At 49.0% G+C, this 23541-nt stretch overlaps 1 protein-coding gene across 4 annotated transcripts in view; it reads left to right on the forward strand.

Moving 5' to 3' along the window:
- KIF21B (kinesin family member 21B) overlaps positions 1-23541 on the forward strand; it is a 493467-nt gene that overhangs the window by 229639 nt on the left and 240287 nt on the right. For all 4 annotated transcript variants that reach the window (XM_078644203.1, XM_078644205.1, XM_078644204.1 and 1 more), the window contains exon 4: positions 20223-20372. In XM_078644203.1, the coding sequence (XP_078500329.1) occupies positions 20223-20372 (150 nt within the window). The remainder of the gene's footprint in view (positions 1-20222; positions 20373-23541) is intronic.

Consider the following 23541-nt stretch of genomic DNA (forward strand, 5'->3'; position numbering starts at 1 on the left):
GCTGATCCAATAGAGGAGTAAAGTATTTTATAACTGGTAGGAAATATTTGAACAATACCCCAAACATGTCTGCAAAGTTCTCTGCCCTTGGGGTTAAGGCCATTTTACAGGCAAGTCTTGAGTTTGTTCAAAAACACAGGGAGTGGAGAATCAAAGATACAAGTGAACTGCTGAAGAACAGCATTTTAAAATCTTGATTCATACCCACCCGCCCCACCATCGTTCGAGAGAGGAAAAGTGACTCATATGAATGCAACAAAGCATTGAGTTTTTGATTGTAAATAAGAGTAAATACATTTACAAGAGGAGCAAAAAAAAACACAGCAGTAAAAGTGAAAGCAACCGCGAAGTGGAAACATGATCCTCCAGAACCAATGGCAGTTCGGGCTGGACTGTTCCCATGAGGCACAGGGTCAAGACTGATTTGCATATGGCCAGGTCTAAACTGGGGTGGCATGGTGAGCAAAAGAATGATGGATTTAACCAAGATCTCTTGACTGGGGGTGAATGTTTTGATTTGGTCTGCATTCCGTCCATCAATTGTGTGTCTTTTGCTTCCTGCACAACCAATGGCACCCTGCGTTCCGCTGCTCGCTCCCGCAAGGTGGATGCCTAGCATGCATGAGCTGCTGAAAAGTGCAGACCGATTCCTAAAAGGTCTTTTCTAGCGCAACACATGCGCGCTGCCTAGGCGAGACCTAAAAAAGGAACTACAAATCTGTCTTATTGAATGATATTTTGGCTAAAACTGTGCTTGCCCAAACAATTATCTCCTTGGTCTAGATCCCCCTCATTATTATAGTTTTGCATGGTTCCTTTATATATTTACTCCTGGCGATTTTTCAAGCCTGTTCTATTGTGAAGCACTCTAATGCCCCTCGGCCATGTTCGCAATATATAAAACAGCAAAATTAACATAGCAACTATGGTAGAACACACCAAACAGCGGGTGTAAGGTAGTCAACAGCAACAGTTGTGGTACAGATTAATTGCAAAACGTGTACAGATATACTGGAAAAGACGGGAATATATATACCGCGACTCTGGACACTCGGTAGGTCAGAGGGTGACACCACATCACTCTTTCTTCCAAGCCTACCTAACAGCCTCCTGCCAACCACACTTCACCCAACAACAATTTATTAGAAGTGGAACTTACCAACAACTTTTCTTAACTTTAACTAGACTCCGGCACCACTGACAAAGGGTGCCAAAATACCGAATCTTTCATCTGCGACCATGAGAGTCGTAGAGCCCTGCAGCCACTCTGGTATTGGCCTAGAATCTCGGAGGCCCCACCCTCCCACAAAGTGGAACCACAACACCAGTTACTGGCGCAATCCTGAATCCGTTTTAAATCACTGAGCCTCACAAGGGAACATCTCCCTAAAAAAATGCTTCAAGATATAACCCCACCTGCACACTGAAAGCGTCCTTCAAAAACATGCCCACAGTCCTCGACTCACTGCAGCCCAGTCACACAAGTAGCATTGACTTTTGGAGGGAAACAAACTCCCCTTTTCGGAATCCCACCTGCACACACTCCACCCAACCAGAAAGCGCCTTGAGGCAATGTGTTCAGTTCAGGTAGGCACCCTAGGTCCATACATCCATTACCTAGAAGCTCACATTCGCTTTCTGGAGCAACTTTAGAATTCGAAGGCGGTGCCCCAAAGGAGAGTAGGGTTGGGGGAAACCCACACGACCTGTTAGGGCTAGAGCAGAGTCAGACCGGCACTGAGGACCGAACCGGCCTTCGGCCCGTCAGAAATCCTGGTGTCCCCATGTCAGTCTGTCCGCTTCTACAGAGACAGACGGTGCAGGCAGCGCTACACGCCTACTCATTTGTAGAAATTAGTGCTAGTGGTCAAAGCTCTGCTCGGAGGGACTAATACAAATCGGCGCCGAATACCATGTGTAAAACTTAATTCGTGCCTCTTTAACACACAACCCTTTTATCCCTTGCGTGCCGGTCACTCCTTTCATACTAAGTACCCGTTTCCGTCTTTCTCTTTTTCCCTGCTTTACCGTGAGTGTCTCTCTCCTTCTCGTGGCGCTTAGCTGAAGGAGAAATACGTTCCGGTGACCCCCCTAGCAACCACCGGCTCAAATTAAGTACTGCAAACCCACCAACTGCCCTCCAGAGCCCCACCCTACGCGGCCATCCCGCAGCTGTACAACGCACTCCATAGTCTCACAGGCACTCACTCGTTCGCACTGACCTCCAGCCCCTCCTCGGTACCTGCCTGTTCCAGTCTCCACAGTTCACCTCTGCTTTGATGCTTTTTTCCTTCGCTGAGGTGGAGCTGATTGGCTCCGCCTGGGGTTGCCCGGTTACCACAGGTAACCCTGGTTTCACCGGTCTCGTGCTCCAAAATCCCCTCCTGGCGGTGCAAGGGCAGCTAGCTACTTGTAAACAACGTAAACACTTCGCCCATCACTTCCTGGGTCACGCCGGTGGGTTAAAGTCCAGCTGCTATGTACTAATCTGACAGACTCGGACCCAGCTGGCCTAATCCATAAACACCAGAGAGCGGCAAAACTCCTGTCCCACTTCAGAGCAGCAGAGGGATAAAAAGAACAAACCCCTCTAGAAAAACACGTCGCACCTTAAACGGTACTGAAAACTTGCTACTAAGTGTTTCGTACCAAACAATATCGGCATACACATCAACTAAAATAAACAAATGTGCGCACGCAGTCATGAAAACGAAACCTAGCGTGGGGGCGGGCCTTCCGTCTTGTGCGCGAAGCAGCGCCCACGGAGTGCCTGGCCCGAGGAGCAGTGGTGACGCGGGGCCCCGATGCCCGAGGGAGAGCCCCGCAGAGGCTACAGAACACCGGATTGGCGGTAAGTGGGACTGTATTCGGGAGCGGGGGGGGGCGCTCGTGTGTGTATGTGTGCACGCGTGTGTGTGTGTGTGTATGTGTGCGACGGCGGGGGGTGTCTCTATGCGTGCATGTGTGTATGTGCGCTCGTGTGTGTGTCTCTGTGTGTGCGCATGCGTGTGTGGTGTTGGAGCTTCCCAGGAGACAGCAGCTGGCCACAGCGAGCGCGTTCGCGTGCGCATGGCCCGCTCAAATCGCCTCCTTGGAGAGGAAATGCGCGCGGCCAGGTGCTGTCTCCTGGGAAGCAGACTCGCTAACTATAGGTCTCCTGGCGGACACAGCGCTTCGCGCTGTTAAACGCTACGAGACCTAAAAAGGAGAGATAAATAGATACACATTTAGTGGCTGATTTCTATAACATGAAACCAGAAAACCGTGGACTAATCCAAGGCCGGACTGGTTACTAGGCGTTTCGGTGGGCTGCCAAGGTGGGGACCGATTTCACTGCCGTGGGGGCTGATTTGGTTGATGAGGACATGCATGTGCTTCTAAATAAACCTAGCAAAACAAATGGTTTTAAAGCATCCTTTAAAACCATTTGGTTTTCCATTGTTTACATAGAAAAGCCCGGTAGCCATTCCGGCCCTGGACTAATCTCGGCTTCACCTCTTTACCCCTTCGATGCTTGTGACGGAACCATTCCGTCATCAGTCACGGTTGAGCTGTGCTGATGACGGAATGGTTCCGTCACGACCGCACCCTGTTCTGGAATGTCCAGCACGGGGGGAATCAGCGCCGCACGGAAGAGGATAACCAAATTTTGTAGCCATAGGCAAATATTTTATATTTAGGGGATACTAGCTGCATGATTAAGATGGCAAACATTTCCTTGATCAGCTGGTACAAGGCTTAGACAGACGAATCTGTGTACTGATGCACAGAGGGTTAGCTGATCTTTATTTTTTTATTGTCAGCCCCAAAAGTGTATGAAGTTCACATGCTTCAAAACCGAGATTGGACGCCCAGGGAAGTGAGGGTGCGTATGCACCTGCCTACAACACTGCCTACACACTGCCTACAGCTACGAAATGTAATGCAATGGAGTGCAGGCTGCTGCGTTGCATTACATTTTATTTCAAAGTCACGCAAGGTGGCATAAATTGCCCCTTGTGTGGCTTTGTAAATCTTACTTAAGCCTATGCGTTGCCTTGCAATACCCTGTGCGATGCAGGAACAATGCAAAGGTTTAGGGCCTGTTTACGACTTTGGTGGTAAGGGGGTGGGCCGCCACTCCACCGTCCTGCTTCCGCACCACAAAAGCTCACACCGGCCGTTCGCCAGATTGCAGTTATTTTTGTAGTCTGGGGGGGCGGTCCTCTGGTGTTCCCATGGTGGTGGCTTTCAAAAAGGCACTGCAATGGAAATGTCAAAGGTCGTTCCTCCGCGACATGGACTGTTATGTCCATGTCGTGCAGGAACAAGGGGTGCATGCACACCGGTGCCCCCACTGCATGTATCCTGAGGCCCAGGGGCACAAGGGGTGCCTGTAGGAGCCCCTTTCTTTCCTCCCCAACTCACTTTTCATGGCAATGAGGTGTGAAGGAAACTCATAATATGCTTGGTGGTGTCCCAGTGGCACCGCCAAGCATATTGCGACCCCAGGACTGCTGCTCTACTGCTGGGCATGGCGGATGTGGCAGTCCCCTCACAGTCTGACCACTGCACTCATAATGCTGTGGTCGGACCACTGGTGCAGCGGTCCACGACCGCCACAACACCTCCACCACGGGTCCGGTGGTACCATGGACCGTCAAACTCATAATCAGTCCCTTAATAAATTTGGGCCCAGGTCTACAGTAGAAACCTGTTAAGCACCTGAATATCGAACTGGGTGACAGTTTTACACTTTGCAAATTTCAAAATCATTTCATATTTTGCGGTGCCACATTGAATTAAAGGGTGCCTAGCCCCCGTTAGCTCCCCTTTCGCTCCCCCACTGTTCCTAGGTCATTGGCTCCACCGCTGGGGTTTTATCTGCTGTCCTGTTTCTCTAAGTCCATTTTATAGAAGGTCTCTCACCACAAGACTCAGCAATAAGGCAGGTCTGAGGTCTCTTGCAGAAAACAGAAGTCCAACAATAACAATAACAGAGGCTGTCTTTCTGAGTCATCCTGCTCAGTTTTTTTTGGTGTTATATGAACAACCAACCTTCTAAAAAGTTGGGGGGGGGGGGGGTCTTGCAGCAATATGCAGGGGCTCTAAGAAGGGCCTGCAAGCATCCCTCCGTCGCATGTGCTGCTGTGTGTAGTACTTCAGTGTGGAACCGGCATCTCCTGCATAGCGTGATCTATGTTGAAGTAAGGGGGGTGATGTGTACCAGGATGCCAACAGTAACAGTCGGGACAGCGGCGCGCGCGCCCCTCGTGCAGATGTGAGTGCGGGGTGGCAGTGCTTGTTTCCTTCACTGACAGCATCCACAGCACAAGATCCCGCACCCAAGCGTGTAGAGTAGTTGAAAGTCACATATTTCCAGATTGCGCGCTCCACGTGCCCCTGACAGGAGATCTCACCCCTCAGACTGCCCTGCGGTCCGATCGCTGCACGGGCTCAACACGCTGCCGCCCACAGCCGAGACCCGGCCCCGGAACGGTAATTGTTTGCAGAGGCCGCGGTGGCGGTTTCCTCTGTGCTGGGAATGATTCCCGGCTGTTCTAGTGCTGCTGGGAGCCTGAGCTCCAGGGCTCTACTTTGGTGACTCAGGGGCGACTTTTTAGAAGGAAGGGACCTCTTCCCTGACATGTGCTTCCCATCTCTTCCCATATGTTAAAGCGCCAGAGGGGGCCCTGACACAACTCGGCCAAAGCACTTTGGTCTGGGATGTCAGACAGACATGTGTCCCTTGCACCGTCTCCATTTCATTATCTTTGACATTTAGAGGTGAAGCCAGTAAAGACCAGAGGTGCGGGATGGCAAGCCTGGTTACAGTGTCTCCCTCCATCACTCCCTGCTCTCCTGCTGCCAGTGTGGGGTTATCCTCTTGCTTTTAACTAAGATCCAACAGAAAAAGCAAAAGAGCGCTATACATGAACAAAGATAAGCATAAAGTTGAAAGTGAAAAGGTGGATAGGCTTTATGCTTATCTTTGATCATGTATAGCGCTCTTTTCCTTTTTCTGTTGGATCTTAGTTAAAATGTTACACTGATTGACTGGGGAAACCTTGGCAGTCTTGCATCGGCTAATCAGCAAAAGGGTAACCACTGTTACAACAATGTAAGAGCTGTACACGCTAGTGGTGGCTAACCCGGCAAAAGTATTTGTGATTGTATTCTGTATATAAAACAAAAAAAAAAGAAACAGATAAGCATAAAGCCATTGAGTCTTAGGGTAGGAAGCTGGGTTGTGGACGGTGAGCGCACTGTAGTATTCTTGAAAGAGGTGAGTCTTTCCTAACTTGGAGCAGCACTGGGGCTGCCCTGATCAATACGGAGATCTCGATCCAGATCCTGGGTGTGTAGATGGAAAAGTCCTGTTGTCTTGTTTTTTCTTTTTTATACTTCCTGGTCTTCAGTCTGACAGCGTCCTGGCTGTGGGTGTGCCAAGAACCATCAGAGGAGGTGAGCATGTCTGCAAGATAAGTGATGGCTGATAACTCTGCTTTCATTGTTTTCTCCTATGGTTGATTTGGAGGAGCGCCTCAGGTTTGAAGTTATGCCAGAGGATCTCCTGAATGAAGCACTTGTATACTGTTTGTGTTCATAACGTTGGTGAAATTCAAGATGTCAAATGAAAGCTAACTTTTATGCACATTGTAATTAGATTTGATAGAAATAATGATGTGACCCACACATTGTTAAAAAAATTGCATGCATAATGCATTACAATAGGTACGTTTGACATACTAGCCCAAACGTGATGCTACCCAGGTATCAAAATCTGCAAAAAACATAAGGTAGATTCTATTCCATTAATTCTGCCAAACAAAATAAACCCGGGAAATTATTCCTTTGGCCATGCCAATGTGCCAATCCTCTGCCAGTTCTTTTTGCAGGGAAAAGTCCTTCTTTAAGGTTGCCTGGGAACCTTGTCGTGGCTACATTCTCAAGGTCTTAGGGCTATGCAATTTTTCTTGTCTTCCCATTAAAGAAATCAAGCAACAGAATCAGGACCTTATTAAGTGCTTGGTATACGCGGCACATCTGCCAACTACTGGCGATGGTCCTGTCCACCCTATTTGGAGTGTATGTGGCTTGATGCACTCTAAACAGAGCAGACGGGATTTCCGCCATGTTTAGATAGATGTCCAACATCCACAAAATGGTTAAAATAAGCACGCTTTCACTTCTGTGTTTTCTTCATTTTAAGGTGGGCTTGAAACTTAATGAGGGAAGCCCTCATCTTCATGAAGTGCAACTTTGATATCTCCCCTAAAACAAAAAAATAAAACCGCTGATCGATCACAGAACATATAATGAGCTCCCTCAGTCGAAAATTACGAAGATTATCTATTTGTTGAAATTTGCGGAGTAGAATTATATTATAAATAGAGTGCTCCACATTTAATTTCAATGTATTTATTGCACAGTCTCACATAATCATTTCCAAGACACCCAAGCACTATAAATACATTTGACCATGCCAGACTGTGTCAGTAGATCAATAATAGAACGAAAGAGATAACAAGCAGCAATACATGACCTTATTGCGTTGTATTTAAAGATAGGACTAATCTAGTTGTGGCATGCTGATAAATAATCAATACAAAAAGCAATAATCCGATTACAGATTTATTACTCACATATCACAACCACAAAATGATGACTTTATCAATTCTGGGAATGAGTTCCAATTACTTTGGAGTATTGTCCGAATGGTAGTCTGCAATTAAATGTTATAAATAATGTAATATCTGGATGGAACATTTTTTCTAAGAGCCTTATTACGAGTCCTCCAGAGGTGGCGGCACTCCGCCGTCCGCTGGAGGACCGCCAAAGCCGTGGTGCACCCACCTGATGGATTACGAGTGTAATCCTGGTCGGGCGGTGGTGCAGAGGCGGTTTGACTGCGACGATCTGTTAGACTCATAGGAGAGTCTAACATGCAGACCGCCGCCGTGAGGGCACGGACACCACATCCTGTATGTTGTGGCATGCATGCCAAGCCATGCAGGAACTGGCGGTGCATTGCCAGGATAGCACAACATGTGTTCCCCTGCATGCACCCCCAGGAGTGGCAGGGGGGCCTTGTTAGGGTCTCACTAGATGGCTTTCCGGCACCCTTTTCATGGCGAAGTCACCACCATGAAAGGGGTGGTGGAAAGCCAACACAGAATATACCAGCTGTGCCACAGTGGCACTGCCAATATATTGCAACTCCTGACCATTGTTTGACCTCCGCAGGATCCTGGATCCCTGGCGGTCACAGCAGTCCTGTGGCGGTCTGATCGCTACACTCATAATACTGCGGGCGGGCCCACAGTGTTGCTGTGGTCGGATCGCCACCAAGGGTGTGGCAGTCCTAAGGCCCTAAATACTCTTCAATGTTTGGTCTAATTGTATTATCTAATAATCCACGATCATGGGTTTAATACTATTAAGAGTGATATGAAAATGTCTGAAGTAAACCCTGCACAGGGTTTTTTAACAGAGGTATATGAAATCTAGTATTTTTTGTAAATCTGTAAGCGGGCCTCCCAGTGATAATACAGGTTTGTGGAGTTTTATCAGTGAATGCAGGTACTAATGCATTTAATTTTCAATTTTGATCCACTTCTTATTATCTCTTGGGGCACCTAGAAGTTCAGGCACACAACAAAAAGACACGCTTGATTTTCATAAAACAGTTATCGGTGACTTTTCATTTGGGGAAGTATAGAGTGTCTCGTATACTGAGTATGCAAAATCCTTGCCTTTTTATTATGTTGAAGGCACTAAAAATAACATTACTAAGGGGAGCCATGTCTGTGAAATTCCTAGCGGAACTGTAAGAGGTTTGGCCTCTTCTCCCATCTATCCCCTCCGACACCTGTGGCATGAACTGCTTTCAGATCAGAATCGCTGTGAGGTGTTCAACCGCTTAACCGCTGCGGCAATTCAACCGTGGTGCGGCGGTTTAGCGGAGTGGGCGGGCCTGCGTCGGCCAGCGGAGGTGCGCAGCACTACAGAGGTAGTGCTCGCGACGGCCGTTGGCCGACGAACGCATGGAAGGGGTTAGTGTAGTGGTGTGAGGTGGGTGACCAGGCCTTGGGCTGAACCGCTAGCGCAGGGGCGTATGCACGCAGTAAAGACCAGTCAGCCTCACACTTAGAGTTACTCGGAAGTGACGTGCCCGAGCGCACGCCTTCCTTTTATTAGCTCCCCGCAGGCCACGCCTGGCCTGCGGATGCGTGGATGCGTGCGTGCATCGTCTAGAGTGCTAACAGCACTACATCTCTATCAAACTTTATAAACTTTTATTTTTTTCCAAAAATGTTCCAGACTTGGGTAATCAGTCTATCATAATTTCAATATAAGTCTCGGTACTTGCATGTCCTTTGTCGATGACCTCAGGGACTCAGCTGACAGACGTAATCTTTGAGCTTCTGACTCGGGGGTGGATTGGGCCGTAGGTTGTATCGTGGGGGTTGATTTCGACCATGTTCTCGGTGGTGTGGGGTGCTCCTGGTGGGAGTCTGCATCGTTGATGACCTGTTCTCTGACTCCGGCATTACTTCTTGGGTCCCTGCTGGCGAGTTGTTTTCAGCCTCTGCGTTAGGGCCCTGGGCGATGCCCCAGTATCGTCCACCGCTTCCGAGCTGTTGGTCGGCCCAGGGGGTACCACTTTGAACCACGAGGTGTTCCTCGACACTTCTTCCCCTTCCTTGCGTGCCGTTACCATGGTTCCTTTCATGGCTGTCACAATCCACGGTCCCGGTTCGTATGGCGTCTGGAATTTTCCTCCAGGGCGTCTGTTCCGTATGATCACTCGGTCTCCCCGGCACAGCCGTCGTGATTTTGCTCTTCGACGCTGACTGGCTCGCTGATTATTCTGTCGCCTCCGTTCCTGGGTCTCACTTATCTCATTTGGGGTCGGCACCATCCCCGGGGTAGTGGGGAGGAGATCTCTGCGTTGTCCTTGGAACATGAGGGCCCACGGACTTCTCTGGGTGGTGCAGTGAGGGGTCCCTCTATATTCACGTAGGAAGTCGTGTAGTCTCTGTTCAGGGTCTGCCTGTTCTACCATGGCTATCCGAAATGTCTTGTTTAGAGTCCGCATAAATCTTTCGACCTCCCCATTTGCTTGCGGCCACTGGGGTGTTATGCGTCGGTGTGTGATGCCCCTGGCCTTCAGGAATGTTGCGAACTCTGCTCCCTGGAAGGGCGGTCCATTGTCGCTCTTTAACTCCTCCGGGTAACCAAACATGGAGAACAGTTTTTCTAGTGCTGGCCCTACGTGTGAGAAAGCTGTGGAGTCAATTCTTTCAACAAACGGGTATTTGGAGTATGAATCAATAGCCACCAGGGTGTGTCCTTCGCCCGGGAAACTCCCGAAGTCTACACTTATTTTAGTCCACGGTGTTGTGCAGGCCTCCTCCGTGATGATCGGGGCCGGCCTCTCCGGATCACCCGTCAGTTGGCAGGATAGGCAGTTCTTCACATGATCTTCAACCATAGTTTCCAGCTCGGGGAACCATACCTTCTCCCGCATGCGGGCTTTCATCTTCGTGGCGCCTTGGTGGCCGCCGTGAGCGAGCTGCGTAGCCCGCTGCCTAAGGCGTTGTGGCACCACCAGTCGTGTTCACCTTAGCAGTACGCCATCATCGGTGGCACTGAGTTCATGACGGACATGCCAAAATTTTGTGAGGGCCTCCTTGTCCGCTGCCGTCCAGGTGTCGGGGGGGTGTAGATAATTAGCCCAGGTCCCTTCTTGGATGGCTTGTAGCGTTCTCATGTACGGATTGTCATCAGCAGCCGCTTCTTTGATCTCAGTGATGGTCATGCACAGGGGGCAGGATGTGAGTGCTACCCACCGGGCGTATTCTTCGCAGTCGTCATCGGTGGGGGTCGGCTCCTGAGGCAATGGGTGGCGTGACAGGTAGTCTGCCGGATTCTTGGCTCCTGGCCGATATACCACCTCCATTCCATACGACTGCAGCTGGATCACCCATCTCTCAATGCGTGGTGGTGGATGCGGGGCTGTGCCCTTGAAGAGATGTACTAGGGGTTGGTGATCGGTGACCATGACGAATGGGTGGCCCTGTAGGTAGAGGTGGAAATGGCTACAGGCCCACTTGATTGCCAGAGCTTCCCGCTCGATTTGGGCATACCTGGTCTCGGTGGGGGTCAAGCCTTGCTGGCAAAAGCTAGTGCTGTCCATTGTCCGGGCTCGTGCTCCTGTGTCAGGACTGCTCCCAGGCCTACCGGACTGGCGTCGACGATGACCTCGGTGCGTTTGCCAGGATCGAAGTAGGATAGTGTGGCGTTTCCCAGGAGGGCATTTTTGATGCCTTGGAATGCTTCATCTCTTTGGTGCCCCACTGCCAGACAGCGTCCGCTTTGGTGAGGGCTCGTAGGGGTTCACTTTTTGTGGCTAGACCTGGTATGAATCGGCCACAGTAAGTGGCCATCCCGAGGAAGCTTCTCACCTCCGTTGGGGATTTGGGCGCTGGAGCGTCCTTGATAGACTTGGATTTCCTCGGGTCGACTTGAATTCCTTCCTGGTTGAATATGTAGCCAAAGAATTCAATAGATGATTGGAAGAATTGACACTTGTCTTTGTGAAGTGTCGCTCCATATGTGCTTAGTCTCTTCAGGACATTCCGTAGATGTTTGTAATGGTCAGATGCGGTAGATGAATGTATTAGGATGTCATCGCTGACGTTGATGACTCCTGGCAGCCCAGATAGGAGTTCTCTAATGGTGTTTTGGAACACCTCAGCTGCTGACGAAATGCCAAAATTATGGCGTTTGTAGCGCCTGAGGCCGAGATGAGTGCTGAATGTGGTAATGAATCGGCTCTCCTCCGCAAGGGGTAGTTGATGGTATCCAGCATTAAGATCGATTTTGGAGAACCATTTTGACCCATTCACGTCAGCCACTATGTCGTCCATTGTGGGCGTCAGGTGTCTCTCTCTCCGGATAGCTGTTTTTGGCAATCGCATGTCAATGCACAAACGTATCTCGCCCGGCTGTTTAGGTTTTTCGACAATAACCATGGGCGAGACCCATGGGGTAGGCCCTGTCACTTTCTCAATGACCCCAAGGTTCTCTAGCTTCTTCAATTCTTTTTCCACCAGTGGTCGGAGATGGAAAGGTATCCGGCGGTGGCGCAATGCTGTGGGGGATACCGACTTGTCTATATGGAGTTTGATGGGGTCACATTTGATGCACCCTAGTCCTTTGAACAGTTCAGGGAAACGCTCCAGCAATTCGTCCACTTGGTGAGCTCGGATCCGGTTAGCGAAGGCTATCAATTTCAGATCCTCCGCCATATGGCTGCTCAGTAGGGTGTCGGCTTCCCGGTTGATGATGTGGACTGTTGCCGTTATTTCCTCTTCATCTGCTCGGATGGGTATCACGATTTTTCCCTTGAGAGGTAGGGGTGTGTCCGCGCCATAGGCGAAGATTCTCGTTTTAGACGGTAGGACCTCGGGGCGAGGACGCAGCTTGTTGAATTGTTGTAGTCCCATCACGTTCACGGTGGCCCCTGTGTCGATGATCGCCTTCACTTCGCTTTGTCCCATTTGTACCACGCATGTTGGTTGTGGTCGTCTCCGCTGCTTGAGTTCCCGGGCAAAAGAGACGACGTATGCCTCTTCGTCTTCCGAATCTGAATCATCGTATACCGTTGGCAGGTGCTTCTCTGCCCTCTCCGGGGCCTGGTCGTCTAGTGACAGTTGGCGGACTGCTTTAGTTGGTGTCCATGGCTTCTTGGGGTTTCTAGTTTGGTTCTTCCTGCGGCAGACTGATGCGAAGTGGTTTGGGATCCCACAGTTCCCGCAGGTCTGTCCCTGGGCCGGGCAGTCCTTGGCTGCATGTGGTTCATGGCCGCAGTATCCGCAGCGGGCCTGGGGTGACTTCCTTCGATATCCTTTCTGTGCCTGACCACGTGTCTTAGGCCGCACCGCGTCCGCTCGTTCTATCTTGATGTTCTCCGTCTTGATCGGGGTTTTGTGTAAGGCCTGTTCCATGGCCGTCGCCCTGACATCCGAGAGCTCGTGGGATCTGGCCAGAATAAGGATATCTTCCAGGGAGATTTTGGGCTTTCGAAGGATTTGTCCTCTCAAGGTCTTATCCCGGCATCCCTGGATCAATTGCCTTCTTATGGCTCTGGGCTGATCTTCGTCGGTGGAACTGGCCAGTTCCCTGACACGCGTGTGGAATTGATCCATAGTCTCTCCGTCTCGTTGATGTGCCTGTCCCAACTTGAAGACCTCGAAGTCCACGTTTAATTGAGGATCAAAATGTCCGTTGAGAGCGGCAACTGCGGCGTCATAGCTGGCCGCCGCACCCGTGTTGGGGAGGTGTTTAAAAAGTCTAAATATCTCGTCCCCAGCGTAGTGGAGCAGTAATGACCTTTTTACTGCGTCATCCGTCTCCCGTGTGACCACAAAGTAGTTCTCTAGCCTTTCTAGCCAGATCTTCCAGCGAGGTGAGGCCGTGGACGGGTCAACTGATTCACTGAATGGCGGCAAAACCCCGGCCGCGGCGTGCTGGAAAGGGATATTGTTATGTTATGTTATGTTATAAAACATTTTATTACGCGCTCTGCTACTACAGAGTATCCTGGCGCGATATGTAAGCACTAAGCTGACCCAATCCAAAAAGAAAAAAACAGAGAACTAAATACTGAGATTAAAAAGATGGGTTTTTAGCCCTTTCTTAAATCCTGCTAATGTAGCTGATGATCTCAGAGAAAGCGGCAGGGCATTCCAGGACCGTGCTGTTTGGACAGAAATTGACTGACCACCCAGTCTCGCATATCTGACTTTGGGCATAGACATCAGACGGAGATTGGCCGATCGAAGAGCACGATGAGGAGTGTAAAAGGTAAACCTCTTGTGCAAGTATTGTGGGCCTTGCAGATGCAAGGCCCGAAAGGCCAGAACCAATGATTTGAACATAATGCGATGTGCCACTGGGAGCCAGTGGAGCTCTCGAAGATGGGCACGTGCACTAGTTCTTCGTGGAAGATGGAACAGAAGTCGCACGGCCGCATTCTGAATGATCTGCATTCGCTTTATAAGGTATTTAGGGAGACCACTATAGAGAGCATTGGCATAATCGAGCCTTGACAGGATCAAAGCACGCAAAACAGTCTCCTTCGCCTCCCTGTGGAGAAGTGGAAGGAACCTCTTGAGTGACTTGAGGGTCGCAAAACAGGTCGCAGTAAGTTTTTTTAGATGAGCTTCAAACTTAAGATCCTGTCCAAACCAGACGACCGGGTTTTTGGCCGGGCCTCCGTGATAGCTAGGACATGCGAAATTAGTCGGCCAAATAAGCTCCCTAAAATTGGCCGGAAAATTGCCATAAAATAATAGCTCTGACTTGTCCTCGTTGCATTTGAGCTGAGCTGAGACAAGCCATCGGAAAACATGGGTCAAACAAGAACAGACAGCCCGAGCGTCTAAGCAGTCCTTAGGCCAGGTAAACAACAGCTGCGTGTCATCGGCGTATGACATTATTTTGGCTCCCCACTGCTCAGCCAGATAGATCAACGGGGTCATATAAACGTTGAACAGCAGTGGGCTTAGCGTCGAACCCTGTGGTACCCCGGTGGTGAGCTTCTTGGGTGATGAGGCAAATGGGGGCATCCATACTTGCTGCGACCGCTCAGACAGAAACGAAGACAGCCAGGCCAGAACCGCACCCGACAGCCCCACCTCTGCCAGCCTAGTCAACAACTGGGCATGGGGTACCGTATCAAAGGCGGCAGATAAGTCCAGCAAAACCAGGACCGCTCTGCCGCCTCCGTCGAGACACTCCCTAATGGCCTCTGAAACTTCCACCAGAGCCGTCTCAGTGCTAAAAGCATCCCTGAACCCCGAATGAGCCGGGTGCAGGGCCTGAGAAGACTCAATGAAACTATTCAGTTGCCTAAAAACGACTTTTTCACACACTTTCGCTAGTGCCGGGAGCAGCGATATCGGACGATAACTGGAGGTAGCCAGGGGGTCCAGGCCGGGCTTCTTCAACAAAGGAAGAAGTTTCGCCTGTTTCCAACAGAGAGGTACTGAGGCAGAAGCCAGAGACATGTTAACAACCTGGGTAACCTCCTGATACACCAGGCTAGCCGCTCCCCCCAAAACCCTAGCAGGGCACGGGTCAGAGGGTGAACCAGACTTTAGCGCCTCCAAAATGGCCAGCACATCAGCTTGCTGAGCTGGCTCAAAGGTGGAAAATTGGCTGACATGTTGCTTCACACCCATATCAATGATAGGCGGTGAAAGCAGAAGGGGACCACCGGAGTTTAAGAGCTCCTCTTGAATTTTAGCGATCTTATTATCAAAGAAACATGACAGTTCCTCACACCACAGATCGGAAGCCGGGAGAGCTGGGGAGGCAGCACATGATAGGCGCTGCACCATCTCCATCCCCCATGGCGGCGATTCCCAATTGGGGCGGTGATAATTTCGGGTCTCGTCAGTCCCCTCAGGAGTTCGCAGTGGCACGTGTACCTGGGTAGGGATCCGCACCGTCCGCTCTCCACGTGCTCCAAATTCCACCTGCGCCACGTGCGCCGTGCCTGGTCAGGCGCAGGATGTTCAGGACCGCACCAGGTGCACTGCCAGGCTTCCAGGGAGTCGTCCGTCGTTCCTCCAGGCGTTAGCACACTCCCCCAGGTCACAGCCGACCAATCCGCGGTGCACGCGGGATGCGTGAGGGTTTGCAGGGCAGAATTCCGCTTCCCACGCAAAATGCGTGAGGTTTGGCAGGGTGCCGGTGCCGCGGACCACGCGAGATGCGTCAGATTCGGCAACTCGTCGCAGAGCACCAAAACCAGGGCACCACCGGACTCCGCCGACGGCTCGCACCCTCACCGGAGGGCAGCCAGAGGAGGGAGGCCACGTCAGCAGCCAGGCAGGGCAGAGGCAGGGGGGGGGAAATGCCCCGGCAGCAGCAGGCTCACCGGATGGGAGCAGGAATGCATGCGGTCAGCGCCGCGGAAGAGGAGCGGACCGCTCCGTTAAGTGCAGGTGCACGGGCGAGGGTTGGGCCCCCTCCGCTCGTCGCCAGTGTAGTGGTGTGAGGTGGGTGACCAGGCCTTGGGCTGAACCGCTAGCGCAGGGGCGTATGCGCGCAGTAAACACCAGTCAGCCTCACACTTAGAGTTACTCGGAAGTGACGTGCCCGAGCGCACGCCTTCCTTTTATTAGCTCCCCGCAGGCCACGCCTGGCCTGCGGATGCGTGGATGCGTGCGTGCATCGTCTAGAGTGCTAACAGCACTACAGTTAGGAACCAGGATAGTTAGCGATTCAAAATGTGAGACCCATTTTAAGGTGCTAACCAATTGTAGTACCTCTTGGCAATGAAAAGTAGGTGTTATTACTCCTACCCGATGGTACTCATTTCGTCAGTCTTTTAAAGGCAGGATTTGCTCTGTTGACATCAGACCTGTATGCTATACAAAGTTCTAGGCAGCAGGCCTTCAACCCTTTGAACTACCTTACTGGTTTAACATTCTGTGCCCCGGTACACATACTTTGATTTCGATCTGTTTCAACTGTATCTTATTATTTTTTTTTGGTGCCGCAAAAAATATAATAACATTTACCATAAAACAACTAAAAGGTCTGTGCTTTAGTGAATGTATAGGTTCCTATGTCCATGCTGTCTTATTCGTACCATTCCTAAGGAGGAATAAGATAGGGAAAAGATATGTATGAGTCGGATGCCATATCAGCACAATATTCATTTTTATGGAATACTGTGCAGGAAAAGGAGCTTCATCCCGTGTAAATGAATTATAATGATTTCTATCCTCCTCTAGCGTCCTTTGCTGTGACCTAACCGCCCGGCCTCTTGTAGATGCATTTGCTGTCAGAAGTACTGCTGCCTGGCTTGAGTTATTACGGTAATTACTCTGAGATTAATATTCCAGAGTTTTATTACCTAATAATTAATGATGTCTTTCAGACACCAAGATCATCCAATTTCTAACCTTTGCCTCGGTTCGGAAAATTACCACGCATTCCCATTCTGCTAAAAATAGTTTCTTGTGGTTGCTGTCCGTAGCCGTTGGGTTGGAGTCGTGATCGAAAAGCGATAATAAAAGAAACGTTCACATTTAAAGTTTCCTCTCCCCACTTTGGATTCATATCCGTTCTTTAAAGGCCATGGAGTTCGACTGGTTGGTATTTTGCCACTACTACGGCCAGTATTTATGTGCGCAGAGTGGCAAATAAAACATGTAGAAATAAACAGAAGCTTGTTTTCGCCTCTGATACAAAAACCCTAAAGCAGGAAATGCAAGTAGAAAATAAAAAGCAGAAGGTCAAACCAAAACACTTTGAAGATGGACGCTCCGACAAGGTCTATTTTTTACATCCTAAAATAGTGGCAACCTCAATGGAAACAATGAGATTTAATCTGCTGTAACGAATACAACATCTTGACATCTGATTTTGAAAATATTTGTCTTTATTGTTATCCAGGCCTACTTAAGCTGTTGTTAAATTGTTCATTTCTAAGCCGCATATAGTTCGTCATGAGTTTCCTCCGTTATTGACAGTATTCACAAAGGTCGGTATTAATTCCGGCTCACTACAGCAGTACTCGTCGGCTTTAAAGCCTGCTGTTGTTTGGTCTTGGGGACATCTATTCAATGCAGTGTTTTGTTTATGGTCTTTTTACTCAGGCACCTATGTGACGTGTAGATAAACCATCACACAAAAATCGGGATAATTCCTCCAGAGGGGAAGGGAAACTTACTGTTATATTTATTAAAAATATTTATTCAAAAATGACCCATCTGCAGGGGCCATATATGTTCACAATAAAAGAGCAGATCAACCATTAAAGTCATACAACCAACAGCGAGAGTGGGACCCCAGACCTTTTGAAGACAACTTTTTTTGCATTCTGCCTGTCGCCAGGAGTACGATTCATACCCACATTCCTCTTACACTCTCAAAGCGGGGTAACCTACAGCTTGGCATGTGTGACCAGGGCACGCGCTATCAGTGCCCAAGCTGGTACATGTGCCAGGATAAGATTCGAAATTGGTGGTAGGTCACTGACCGTCTTACAGTCCCCTCGCCTCTCTTCTCCGTTAATCACCTTGAAAGTCTCTGATTATGACATATCAAAATATCCAAGTCCTGGTTCCCTTATTTTAATTTTGGGTTTGGCTGAGAATTATATTTCATAGAAAGAAATTGCCAGAGCAGCTTCTATGCGAAATTGTATAGTGCAATCTTGCTTTCTGAGATATAGTCAAGCATTAGACCATCACTTTATTTTATTGAGCAGTCAAAGCAGAACTGAACTTCTGGTCCACCAATCCTAAAAACAATAGACGGATTCACGAAGGTCCATTAAACATTGAATGTTTAGCCCTATCGGCTTATCCTTTTGTAGGCAGAAAATTCCTAGTTTTTTGTCATTTTTCGTAATTCTCCAAGAATTTCAGGATCTGTGAAGACTGCAGATTGGAGTACTCATGTACTTAACTGTTTCTGTGCGAGGAAATGTAAGGTATGAAAATGTGACGCAGGCTCTGGCAAAGCCTTTTTTTCTCATTGTGTATGAAAGTTGTACTAGGTGCTAAAAACTTTTATAAATCCGTGCTCACAATTGTTAAACCTGACGAGTTTTGCTATGTATAACTAACTATCTTACAATCTAATAATGTTACCCATCTATTCTGCTTTCTTCTTCTCCTCCATCTCATTTTTTCTTATTATTTAACTTTCCATCTCTCTTATTTCCCTATCGGCGTGCCTAGCGGTACCATTTGCTGCCTTTTCTAGTTCTTTCTTCGTGTTCCTCCTCTTTGTTGGTTCTTTTGATAATCTGCTACTTAACTGCACTATCCAGTCGTTCTTCTATATTCCTTTAAAACCTCTTTCATGTCTTCCACTCTTTTCTCTCGAGTATATTATGATGCATGCAGTAAACCTTTTAGTGGAAATGGTTAATTTAGACATAGCTTGTGCCATGGGAAAATATATAAAAAAAGTTAAAGAGGCCCTAAAATGCACTGAGAATTGAGATGATCAGGTGTATAGGTACGAGGAGAATGAGTCACAAGAGGGTAAAAGCCATGTGAATAGAAATACACTACATTGAGTAGATCAAAATGAATTTGTGAATTTTAGAAAGTGATTTTTAAACTGTATATATCTATTTTATTGAAGGCATTGTTAACAATTGTATACTTTATGGTTGTGAAAAACCGAATAAAGTTTTATTGAATTGAATTGAATTGATTGAGTATATTATGGTGTTGGTCCTTTTTACATGCTTCCTTTCTTCCTTCTTTCCTTTCGCCCTCTGTTCTTTCCTCTCTCTCCCCGTCCCTTTCTTTCTTCCCTTCCTTTTCAGTCTTTTTTATATTCCTTTAGTTCATCTTTTCTCTCTCCTATCCTTTCCTTCCTTCCTTTCTTCTTTATCCTCACCCTTTCTCCTTCTTTCTTTATTCAGCTCATCCTTGTATAATTAACCCTTCCTCTGTCTCTTCCTTGTCTTCCCTTCCCTTCCCTCCTCTCCTCCTACCACTTCCTCTCCCCAGTCCCTTTTTCTTCCCCTCCCCATTCCCATTCTCTTTGTCTATCCTCTCCTCTCCTCACCTCACCTCACCTCACCTCACCGCCCCCTCCCCTCCCCTCCCTCTCCTCTCCACTCCTCTCCTCTCCTTTTTCTCTTGCTGTCCTCATTCACTTTCTCTTCTCCTCCCCATTCCATTTCTCTCCTTATTCCCCTTCTGTTTCCTTCCATGTGTTCCCTATTTCCTTTCCTACCCTCTCTCCATCCTTCCGTCCTACCCTCCTTCCTAATCTCCCTCTTTCTGTTATATCCTCCATCCTTTCCTTCCTTTTACACTCCACCCTTCCCACTACTCTTCTCCCATCCTCCATTCCATCCTTCTTCCTTCTGTCCTTCCTACCTGCATTTCCATTCTTCTTGCCTTCATTTTCCTTTTTCCTCCAGCTCTTGCTTCCTTGCTTCCTCCTGTTCCTCTTTACTTCTCTCCTGTTTCTTTCTTCTTCCCTCCTGTTCCTTTCTTCTTTCCTCCTGTTATTTTCTCCTTCCCTACTGTTCTTTTCTTCTTCCGTCTTGTTCCTTTCTTCTTCCCTCCTGCTCCCTCCAACGTTTATTACCCCCGAAACTGCAATATTTACTATGCTCGCTAGCACTGCAGAAAAACAGTTTTATCATAAATATTATTATTCATTCGTTTCATCCTTCACAACAGCTCTACAATGAGGAGATCCTGGACCTTTTTGATGGCACTAGAGATGCCGAGTCCCGACATCGAAAATCCAACATCAAAATTCACGAAGATGCAAATGGCGGAATTTACACCAGTGGTGTCACTGCACGCCTCATCGGCTCCGAAGACGAGGTGGGTAAGCATGTACTCATGCTTTGATTATTTACTCTCACAGTGAGCATCATACCCAATGGGCTAGGAGCATCTTGCAGCGATGACATACATTGATACATTCAAGGTTCTTAGTTCAGAGCTGAAGAGTAAGTGCTTCATATCCCACGAGCAGCATACATGTGAACCTATTCTATTCTGCAGTATTTGTATAGCGCATGACTACCCAGGGGCCTCCCAGCGCTTTCACAGCCACCGAAGAACAGCTCCGGGGCCTAGTTACTCCCTGAGCAGCCAGGTCTGTGGAGCTTTGCGGAAGGGGAGTTCTTGCTCCAAGACGCCTAATTTAAGTTGTAGGGAGTTCCCGAGTTTGGGCGCCAGGTAGGACGTAGAGCGGCCTCCCCAACGTGATCTCCATGGTCTGTGACTGCCGGCCACCCCCCCCCCCCCCTTATCATGCACACTACAGTTACACACTTATCAGTCCAACAACAGAATTCTTTGGAAGGCAGGGGGTCTCGAGCTCGAGACCCCCCGGCCGTATTTATTAAAATATGAAACAAAATTAAAAATTTAATAAAATAACATTATTTACATACTTATTAAATGCAAAATTCAGACATTAGATTTACATCAAGTTTAGACAAGTATGGTGGGCTAACCTTAACAAATGTCTAATACAGCGTGGTTCCTAACCGAATCTAACATCCTGATATCAATTTTGCATTCTAATAATTTCTGGTCCTACGGCAAGGTCGCTAACCGGTGTCAGATCCTTTTACCCAGCTACGCTCTCACGTCCGAGATGCGCATGTGCAACAAGGGCCCGTTTACCCTCGTGCGCTCCATGAACTCCATTTAACCATAACAGGAGGGCCCGTACACTCGCGCCCTTTGATGACATCATAGTGTATGTGAGGGGTGGCTACCAGCCTGAGGAAAGCGTGACTCCCTCCCCCGCACCCTTCCAAGCGACGGATATCCTGCCCCTGAAGTTCTGGGAGAGACCAGTGGCCCCTCCCCCTGGGCGGCCCCTTTCGTGAATGGGACCGCCCCCCCTAAGGACCTTAAATTGCTGCTCACCGATTATGACCTTACCGCCACAGGCCAGCATAGTTGACCGACTATCTGGCCCCCCCAAAAGCCTACACTGAAAGGACATACCTTCCTCGCAAAACCTTCTACCCATGCTAAGATGTTCCTTATGAATAGGGCATTGCCTGACTCTGTCAAATGGACCCCATCCCGCACATAAAACTGTTCCACCCAGATGCAACCATGAGGTATGCTCTGTAGATAAGGAGTTCGAAATAGCTTGTCTAGTTTATTGTTGACCCTTTTTACTGAGTGATTCAACGCACTGACTGATTCACCCCCCCTCCACTGCAATCTCGGTATCAACTGTGACCACACAATAGTGCAATCCGGTAACAGTTTCGCCAGCCACCCTGCCGCTGATATGATTTCTTCCACCAAGACCCTTCTGCCTATGTCTACTAAATCATTCCCCCCCAGGTGCAAGATGACCGCTGAGGGTGGTGAGGTGTGTCTCTCGAGTAGATCTGACATGTAGCCCCTAAGCTGACTGAGGCGAAGCCCCCCTCTGCCATGGAAGGAGAAATTGAAACCCCCGCACTCCGCCCTCCGTCTACCCGCTCCAGCAAGGAAAATTGGTTTAGCACGTTTCACATAAGAATGGCCAACTACCCATACTACATAAGTCTTCCTCGTGTCTTCCTGCCGTCGCCGTGATGTTGATGGATGGCTGTGATGGTCCTCAAGTAGTTTCCGTCCTGCGTCACAGGCCCGAGAAACTAGAAATAAAACAAGACAGACAGCGGGCGTAAGAAAGGCGGCGACTGACCCTTACAACATGTGCAACCGCACATAACGCTTATAGGCATTGGAAGACCACCTCCCAATCTTCTTCACACTATTGACATTCAACCCCCTTGCAGTGGCCTCAGTGGCTGCCCCTATCCGGAAAGAATGTGTCCCAAATTCTTTGGGGTTTAAACCTGCTTTGGCAATACTCATGGCTAAGACTCTCTGGAACTGAAACCTGGTCAAAGGGGTACCATCATTATGCATTAGCAATGCTCCACTTGGCTCACATGTCCGTTGCTTAATTAATGCTTCCACATGTGACACGGGCAGCACGGGTTATTCGGTGCCCGGTGTAGTATTAAACTTTGACCCTTAGCCTCCTGATCAGTCTTGGATTTCCGAATGGTAACCCGCATTGCGTTGTCCCGTATACTGACAGCACGCAGCTGAAGGCCACCTTCCCTATCTAGTTTGTTGACTGCCACCAGTTCGCCTACCCGGAAAGCCCCGTAGAAAGCCAGGGCAAAAGCAGCATTGAATAATCCCACTTCAGCCGAAGAACTGCATGTGTCTGGCAGGGCGAGGAGCACTGCTGCCAAACGTTCTAAACCTATCGGCCTCCTGCCATCGGCGGTGGGTGCCTGCAAGCGCCGCCATCCCTTCAACGCTTTTTGCACTAAGAAACTGTTCGTCGGATCCCTGGCTCCCTTTGCGCATGCGAAAAAGGAAACAGCTGCCTTGTGTCTGCTAGCTGTCGCTGCCGTGCGCCCTTCCTTGTGTAATGTGCTCATGTACTCATTAAACTAGCCTCCTGATCCCACTTGTTCTCCCAATCATGTCCCAGAAAGTTACAGTAAGACCTGAACGCCCCTTCGTAAGCTGTCCTTGTCCTTGGAGCTAGGCTGGCTGCCACGAGGTCAGTCGTGTAGTTGGGGGTACCAATCTGCCAGAGAGTCGATGGGAAGTGAGCTGGGGATGCCTCTGCAGCCGGTAGGTGTTCCCTGAATACCTGCATCTTAAAGCGAGAAAGGGCGTCAGCTGCGTTATTCAAGACCCCTGGGACATGCTTGGCCCTGAAATGTATATTCAATCTCATGCAACTCAGCACAATCTCCTTCAACAGGCGCAGTATCAACACCTCGCTGCCTGTTGATTGATGCATTCCACCACGGTCATGTTATCTGACCAGAAAATCACCGAGCGATTGGCCAATTGCTCGGGCCAGACCTTCAATGCCACCCAGATTGGGAAGAGCTCCAGGAACCCAATGTTTGCAGTCAGCCCACTCTCTTCCCACCAGCCGGGCCATTTTTGTGCCACCCACTTCTTGCCAAGAATGGCGCCAAACCCCACACTGCCTGCA

This window comes from Lissotriton helveticus, chromosome 5_1 (assembly GCF_964261635.1).
Source record: "Lissotriton helveticus chromosome 5_1, aLisHel1.1, whole genome shotgun sequence".
Lineage (NCBI taxonomy): Eukaryota > Metazoa > Chordata > Amphibia > Caudata > Salamandridae > Lissotriton > Lissotriton helveticus.